At 34.9% G+C, this 9,020-nt stretch overlaps 1 protein-coding gene across 4 annotated transcripts in view; it reads right to left on the minus strand.

The window, feature by feature from the left end:
- Positions 1–9,020, minus strand: part of LOC105003217 (chromosome unknown open reading frame, human C4orf29) — a 39,781-nt gene that overhangs the window by 21,166 nt on the left and 9,595 nt on the right. For all 4 annotated transcript variants that reach the window (XM_010860246.1, XM_010860247.1, XM_010860248.1 and 1 more), the window contains exons 2-6: positions 6,855–6,963; positions 4,776–4,860; positions 3,325–3,425; positions 1,609–1,687; positions 1,192–1,276 (exon numbers count right to left, since the gene is read on the minus strand). In XM_010860246.1, coding sequence (XP_010858548.1) covers positions 1,192–1,276; positions 1,609–1,687; positions 3,325–3,425; positions 4,776–4,860; positions 6,855–6,946 — 442 coding nt within the window. In that variant the 5' untranslated portion in view covers positions 6,947–6,963. The remainder of the gene's footprint in view (positions 1–1,191; positions 1,277–1,608; positions 1,688–3,324; positions 3,426–4,775; positions 4,861–6,854; positions 6,964–9,020) is intronic.

A 9,020-nucleotide genomic window follows, 5' to 3' on the forward strand; every position in this document is an offset into this window, starting at 1 on the left:
CCCCAGGCCCACCAGCGGAGCCCGCGGTGCACTCAGGGCCGGGCTTGCACCTGGGCACGCCGGGGCTCGTCCCCCACCCCGGCCCCTGGCCGCACGCCCTTTGCACAGTTTTTTAAATGAACTTACTGTTCTAGGTTTTTTTATACCTATGTCATATCATAGTTTTATACATTATTTTTGCATTAAAAATACTTTTCATTCATTATTGTAAACTTTTAATAATAACTTGCTAAAATCTACTGAATGACTGTTATTTGCCAGGCACTGTTCTAGAAAGGAATAATCATTTAATACTTTAAATAACCTAAGAGATTATTCCCATTTATGAAGGAAAAGTTGAGGCACTAAAAGGTTCAAGGTTATACAGGTAGTAAATGGCAAAAAGTAACAAACATAAAATAACCAATCATACAACATTCCAATGTTATAAACCACAATTTAATTAACCATTTTCTACTATTAGACATTTAATTTATTTCCAGTGGTTTTATCTTTAGAGTAAACGTCCCAGAATTAATATGACTCTGTCAAGGGATGTGAGATTTTTAAAGGCTCACAATGCATATGGTAAAAATGCTTTCAAAAGGTTGAACAGTCATTAGTAATGAAAGTGCCCATTTCACAACAGCGTCATGGCTACTGTGTTTTATTTTTAAAAATTTTTTGTAATTGCTGCTTTAACTTTACATTTCTGTTATTACCACCAACGCTGAACATTTCTTTATATCTGTGCATCAGTTTCCTTCCTTCTTCTGGGAATAGTCTGATGTCATCTTGAAATTTAAGTTAAGAACTATTTCTAAACCTCAACTGATATTTAAATGTAAATGCATTTAAAATATGAGCTTCCAAAAAAAAAAAATAAATAAATAAAATAAAATATGAGCTTCCTTCGTAAGTCAAACACTTACTTCCCATATAAAACTCAAAGGAACCAGAAGGGCAATTTATCTTTATTATACAATAGAAATAAAATCTATAAATTGCCTTTTAAAAAGGTATGAAACAAACAAAAAAAAAGATATGAAACAATTTTTCACTTCTTTTCATTCTTGCTTCTTACTTCTTAAGCATTTTCTGAACTGACAAATTTCACTGCTGTAGAAAAGCTGGATAGTATCTATCATGCCTTTTGATAACTAAATCTATAAATAAATAAATAAAAGATTTCAAGGTATTATAAAAGGATATAATAAGGGTTTTCTAACAGCAAAGAGGCCATTCGGGCTTCTTTAATCATAGGACGAGCCATTAGTGTTCGTCGTCTCCAGTAATGCTAAGGAAAGAAAAGATGACTTACTTAAGAATACAGTAAGTAAATTAGAAGTTTGAGATTAACATATACAACTACATATAAAAATAGAAAATTAAGAAGGAGAAGTAGCACAGGGAACTCTACTAAATATTTTGTAATAACCTATAAGGGAAAAGAATCTGAAAAAGAATGGATATATGTACATGTATAACTGAATGACTTTGCTGTACACCTGAAACTAAGACAACATTGTAAATAAACTATATTCAAATATAAAATAAATAAATCAAATTTTAAAATATAATAAACACATCTATTAAGGAGAGTAGGTGGGTGTCATAATAAAGTCTTACATGATCTCCTGTTCCAGCAAGATGAATGCATACAGGTCTGTATTTGCTGTTCCACTCTTTAGGCACAATAAATTGGAACCTATTTAAAATAAGATGGCACATCAGTGAAACTAAAAGGTTTTAAATACATACTTTGAATTCTTTAAAGTTCCATAATTAAATTTTTTGGGAGAAAAAATCATTTAGAATTTTGACATTTATATTTTAAGTGACTGATTAAACTACTGTTTGCCCAATGGCAACAAAGATATTGTAAATTTGCTTTGTATTACAGTGTTAAAATATTTAATTATAAGCACAGAATTTAGCATAGTCATTTTCACCTTATTCAATACCACAACTTTATATATGCAAAATGAAATTTTCTTATTTTGTAAAGACGTCAACAAATATAATTAAGTCCTAGAAAAACAATTCTTTAGACAGGTCTACTTTTTCTCCTTGCAGGAATAATGCTTGGCTGTACAAGCTGTTGATGTATCAACAAAATAGTTCATGGTTATCTTTTTTTCAATTTGGAGTGTATGACAGGATTTATTAAAACTTTTATGTTTGACGGTAAAAGCAAACCACGCCCCCGCAGAAAATATTTATTTGTCGTCTTCTTATTATAGTATTTGGTCTCCTCTATAATGTTTTTTCCTATATGACTTTAGCCATTGTAGTAAGATATATACAGATAAAATTTACCATTTTTAATTGTACAGTTCAGTGACATTAAATACATTTACATTGTTGAGCAACCCCTACCACTATCCATTTTCAGAATTTTATCTTCCCAAACTGATTTATTTTTCTCTTCAGTTTTCTTAGCAGTTGACATTCTGGAATAATTATCATAGTAGAATTCTGCATTCTGTCAGTCAAGGTTTGACCTCAGATGGCTGCAGTCTTGGGCAATATAAACCTGAATTCTGAGCTTACTTTGCCTGGGCAAGGGAAAACACCACTACTTGTACGTGCTTAGTCACTCAGTCATGTCTGACTCTATGCGACCCTTTGGACTGTGTCCTCTGTCCACAGGATTTTTCAAGCAAGAATACTGGAGTGGGTTGCCATTTCCTTCTCCAGGTGATCTTCCTGACCTAGGGATCAAACCCGAGCCTCTTGTGTCTCTTGTACTCCAGGCAGATTCTTTAACTGCTGAGTCATCAGGGAAGTCCCACCTACTGTAAATAAATTGTTAAATAGAATATAGACAAGTAAATTTAGGATGGTTTAATGATTATTTCTATTCTATGCTCATGCAAACTAACTCTTAATTTTCTATCTCATAGTCAAAACTACCAATGTTAACGGTTCTGCTTCATTTTGGGCTTCCCTGGTGGCTCAGTTGGTAAAGAGTCTGCCTTCAACGTGGGAGATCAGGGTTTGATCCCTGGGTTGGGAAGATCCCCTGGAGGAGGACATCCCCTGGCGGGCTCCTCCATGGGTTTGAAAAGAGTTGGACACGACTAAGTGACTAAGCACAATGACTGCTTCTTTTAGTATTCCCAGCACTCTACTGCTTCTTGATATATTGAAGATTATGCTGGTAACAGTTTAAGTTCAAATGTATACTAAACTTTAAACTTTTACTCTCTCTCCATATTTTAATGGAAAAATACTGAATAATTATTGTAATTAAAAAGTAATTTGAAATAATGACATTGATATTAATTGCATACATCAACATAAACAACCTACTACCGTAACTTTCTAAATAAAAATTCTTACCTAGCAATAACAGATTCAATTGGCATGATATCAGGCACATAATGGGCCATGGGGGAAACAAAGTGTCCATCTAGGATCTTACAATCTGATTGCTCTTCAATCTAAGAAAAAGCAAAACCAAGTTGTATACACAAGGATGAAGATATCTCAGTCTATCATAGATGTTTTTCTATTTAAAAGTTCTATTTATCTGTTCTGGAATTAGACAGGGATAGCTGCACATTTTGGAATATAATAAAAAAACTACACTGAATTGTATATTTTAAAAGGGTGATTTTTCTGTATTTGAATTATTTCTCAATGTTTGAAAACTGAGAGTGAGAGTGAGATAAGGTTGGGGGAGAAGAAGGATATCTCCAAGAAAGCATTCTAAAATCCTAACAGTAATTCCTCCAAGGGAGGAAAATGGAAATAGGGGGTAAAAAGTGCCTGGAGTTAGAGTTCTGATCTTTATGTGGTATGTTTTAAATTTGTTTAAGCCTATGAGTCTTTCTTCTCATTGGAGAAGGAAATAGCAACCCACTCCAGTGTTCTTGCCTGGAGAATCCCAGGGACAGGGGAGCCTGGTGGGCTGCCGTCTCTGGGGTCGCACAGAGTCGGACACGACTGAAGCGACTTAGCAGTAGCAGCAGCATGAGTCTTTAGTTGAAGAAAATAGAGAAAATGGAAATATTTAGCCAAGTTTGAGGGAGAAATGTTCTAAATCCAGAAGATATAAGGAGCTGCTATATGGTATAGAGGAGGGATTTCCAATTTACAAGATTCTGTGTTTAGCAGTGAAAGTCTTTTATTCAATATACAAAAGAGATGAAAGTGGAGTTATTTTGGTTGATGGCAGTGAGGAATATGAAGTTTAACCATTTGCAGCTCCTCCCCAACAACACTAAATATCCAATTACATAAACCTAGAAATATTTTACAAAAAAACATGGCTGCTTAAAAACAAAACTATTTCAAAAACATGTTCTCATATTCTCTAATTTTATAGCATTTTCTTTCTACCCTTCTCTCAGCAATTAACTGTATCCCATAAGAATTCCCTGATGTTATATAACAATTGTTTGGCTAACAACTTCTCATGTGCTGATTCTCTAACTAGAGTACTTCCCTGTATTATTTGTAATTCTTCTGAAATGTTGAATAATTTACTTTAACTTTCTTGAGCCTAAAGATAAAAGATGAAGTTCAAAAAGATCCAGCCCTAAATATTTTCTTGTATTTATCTAAGTGTTAAAAATATGCTCCTATATATAAACATGCAAATAGTTATTGTAAGCATTCAGTTAGAATATATACAATAATAACATTTAAAAAAATATTAAATGAAAAAAATCTATACTGTAGTCATGTTTTAGAATTCACTGTTATTATACTCCAACATTCAGCCCACTCTTGCCACACAGTTATATAAAACCTGAATTTCTATAATTGCATTTCTTTCATTTTAATACCTTATCGATGTACACTGGATAATCACTTGAAACCAGATTCTGACATCTTTCTCGATTTCCAATAATCTTTCTGAATTCAAAGAGTCTATTATGGGAAGGGAGGAAAAGGGAAAAATTCATTATTCCCATTATATTGAGACTGTTGAAAAGTAACTAAAAATTAGCAAGTCCAGTTTACAAACTGTATTAAAATTTAATTTTAATAATTAAACAAAAAATTAGGCTTTGGTTTTTTTCAAGACTGAAATTTTGTTTCAGAAAAAACATGAGAAATATCATTGTTCTGAAAGTAATTAACATATGCAAGCCTCAAAATTAAAGGTGCAAATCCTGAATTAATTTTCAGAAATCCAAATGTTTCCATGAGCTATATAGTATATCACAGTTTTATAGTCATCACAAATTCAAGTTATTCAAGAAAGTTCAGTCCTTGAAAACTCTAAGCAATAATTCAGATCAGATCAGATCAGTCGCTCAGTCGTGTCCGACTCTTTGTGACCCCATGAATCGAAGCACGCCAGGCCTCCCTGTCCATCACCAACTCCCGGAGTTCACTCAGACTCACGTCCATCGAGTCAGTGATGCCATCCAGACATCTCATCCTCTGTCGTCCCCTTCTCCTTCTGCCCCCAATCCCTCCCAGCATCAGAGTCTTTTCCAATGAGTCAACTCTTCACATGAGGTGGCCAAAGTGCTGGAGTTTCAGCTTTAGCATCATTCCTTCCAAAGAAATCCCAGGGCTGATCTCCTTCAGAATGGACTGGTTGGATCTCCTTGCAGTCCAAGGGACTCTCAAGAGTCTTCTCCAACACCACAGTTCAAAAGCATCAATTCTTTGGCGCTTAGCCGTCTTCACAGTCCAACTCTCACATCCATACATGACCACAGGAAAAACCACACAGCCTTGACTAGACGAAACTTTGCTGGCAAAGTCATGTCTCTGCTTTTGAATATGCTATCTAGGTTGGTCATAACTTTCCTTCCAAGGAGTAAGTGTCTTTTAATTTCATGGCTACAGTCACCATTTGTAGTGATTTTGGAGCCTCAAAAAATAAAGTCTGACACTGTTTCCACTGTTTCCCCATCTATTTCCCATGAAGTGATGGGACCGGATGCCATGATCTTCGTTTTCTGAATGTTGAGCTTTAAGCCAGCTTTTTCACTCTCCTCTTTCACTTTCATCAAGAGGCTTTTTAGTTCCTCTTCACTTTCTGCCGTAAGGGTGGTGTCATCTGCATATCTGAGGTTATTGATATTTCTCCCGGCAATCTTGATTCCAGCTTGTGTTTCTTCCAGTCCAGCGTTTCTCATGATGGACTCTGCATATAAGTTAAATAAACAGGGTGACGGGGCGCGCAGGAAAACTAAACCAGTTGCGATTTGGTGAAGTCTTCTAATATCTTCGCGGGCGCAGGAGGGCCTAGAGGAGCTATCCTACGTTGAAGGTCAGGAAGGGCGGCGGTGAGGAGATACCCCTCATCCAAGGTAAGGAGCAATGGCTGCGCTTTGCTGGAGCAGCCGTGAAGAGATACCCGACACCCAAGATAAGAGAAACCCAAGTAAGACGGTAGGTGTTGCAAGAGGGCATCAGAGGGCAAACACACTGAAACCATACTCACAGAAAACTAGTCAATCTAATCACACTAGGACCACAGCCTTGTCTAACTCAATGAAACTATGCCATGCCTGTGGGGCAACCCAAGACGGGCTGGTCATGGTGGAGAGATCTGACAGAATGTGGTCCACTGGAGAAGGGAATGGCAAACCACTTCAGTATTCTTGCCTTGAGAACCCCATGAACAGTATGAAAAGTAAGCAATAATTACCAAAGTTAAAAATCTATGTCTGAGAGCTCTTTAAGTCTGAATTACTTTAAAAATAGTTCAATTTATGATTATGTGAGTTAAAACTTAACAGTAATAATTAGACAAAAGAGAGAAAATAATTTTTTTTATTTAATAGTTAATGCTTAACTTACCAATCACTTTATAGAAAAAGGCTTTTTTAAAAACTGAAATGAAATTTTAAATGTTTACTAAAACAACAAACTTGGAGCAAGCATGCAGAGAAACTGCTTACCTTTTGAGATCCTCTGGCCTTCCCCATCCTCTGATAAAAAGTTTTGTAAGGAGTAGTCTCCGGTATAGAATATCTAACTTGCTCACACCCATCAGTAGCAAACAAACATCTACAAAACAAACATTTAAACGACCTTGAAATATTTTATTTTACTCAGCAGGTCAATTTTCTAACTCTCTCTTTACATATTAGGTACAAAGTAAAGATTGATCTACTCTTAGCAACTTTCCAATATACAACACAGTATTGTTAACAATAGTTACTATGCTGTACATTACATCCCTGTGACTTATCTTATAGGAAAAAAAAAATTGTTACTCTGGTTACAGACTGATGGATGTTATCTAAACTTGTGGTAAATGCATCACAATATATACATATATCAACTCATTGTGTTGTATACTTAAATATAACATTATACACCAATAAGACTGGGGGACAATGAAATAATAAGATTAAACTAGAACCTTGAATTTATTCTCTTGGGAATAAGATACAAGATACAGGAGAAAAGAACTAGGACGAAAGTAGAGAAGATGAAGTAGAGCTCTGAGCATCGGTAAACTGAATTCTCTAAGGCAGCACCTTCCCATTCTCAGCACAGTGACTGACAGCAAATACTCAGTATCTGTTGATAACAATAGGAGTGGCTAATATGTAATACTGTTTTATCTGCCAGTCACCATTTAAAAACTACACACACACACACACAAGTTCTTGTTTAAACCTTCCAACATTTTTAGTACCCCAAGACAAGGAGAGGATAGGTGATTAAGGTCACGCAACAAGTGGGAGACAGACCTGACTAACGCATGACTAAAGATCTAACTACTCTTCTGTACTACAGTGCATGAAAAGTCATAATTAATCAGTGTGACCTCTTCTGTACCACTTACCTGTCTTTCCCAAATAGTTCTGAAGCTTTTAAAAAAATATCTGCCTCAGTCTTTTCAAATCGAATGGTGCAGTTTTGATTTGCAGGCAAAACCTGATTCAGGTTCAGGGTTTATTCTACTTAGAAAAATGGATAATGGAAACTAAAAGTTCAATCAGTGAGGTTTCATAAGTACTTACCTATTATTACTCTGAATGTTGGGGGAACCACCATTTACATCTTATATTTTTACTCTTTGATTTCTAACAAACAAGTTCATTTTAGTGCTCTTCTTTGCATTAAGTGTACAATCTAATCCACCATCAACTGCACTAGCACTTTATTATTTTTATGACTGGACCAGCAAAAACGTTTATTATTGTGAAGAAATTTCACTAGAATTCCATTCAAAACTTCTATCACCATTATTGTATTAAGATATTATCATATTATTGTGGCCATGTTAGTATATCAATGTATTGAAGGAGCAAATCTATCAAATACTAATCATATAGGACTTCTATAATTTATGATAGTTTATAGGAGGAAAATCAATTCCATTTAAAGAAGAGGATGAAAGCAAAAATCAATTTGAAGAATCCTTATGTACTCATTTATTTGCCACTTCCTCTGAAAAAGATTTTTTTAAACATTTCCTAAAACATTCTAAGAATTTTCAATAGTCACTTTAAAAGTTAATCCAGAACTGAATGACATCAGCTTCCTAGAATACCTACAGATGATGATAAAATACATTTTCGGCTTTCTTTTACTACTTTACAAAAGTATAGTCAATATTTTAAATACAGTCAAAATTTAATGTTAACAAGGGAGAAATGTCAATAATGTTGACATTATCTGTTAATAATTTTCTACTCAACTGGTTTGCATTGTTAATCAGAGAGGGGAACTCCTGTTACTAGTTTTTGTGGCAGTGGCTAAAGCCTTTGTGTGTTATTACTTAAACTTAACAACTTTAGTTTCAGCTGAATCTTGTGGGACAAAAAAACCTAAGAATTTCCTTACCTTAATGCACCAACCTCTTAAATAACATTTTCTCTCTTTTTTTTTTTCTTAAATAACATTTTCTGACTGAAAGATTTTTAGAACTGGACATGGAACAACAGACTGGTTCCAAATAGGAAAAGGAGTCTGTCAAGGCTGTGTACTGTTACCCTGCTTATTTAACTTATATGCAGAGTATATCATGAGAAATGCTGGGCTGGAAGAAGCACAAGCTGGAATCAAGATTGCCGGGAGAAATATCAATAACCTCAGATATGCAGATGCTG

Source organism: Bison bison, unplaced genomic scaffold (genome assembly GCF_000754665.1).
Source record: "Bison bison bison isolate TAMUID 2011002044 unplaced genomic scaffold, Bison_UMD1.0 scf7180017864465, whole genome shotgun sequence".
In the NCBI taxonomy this organism is placed as follows: Eukaryota; Metazoa; Chordata; class Mammalia; order Artiodactyla; family Bovidae; genus Bison; species Bison bison.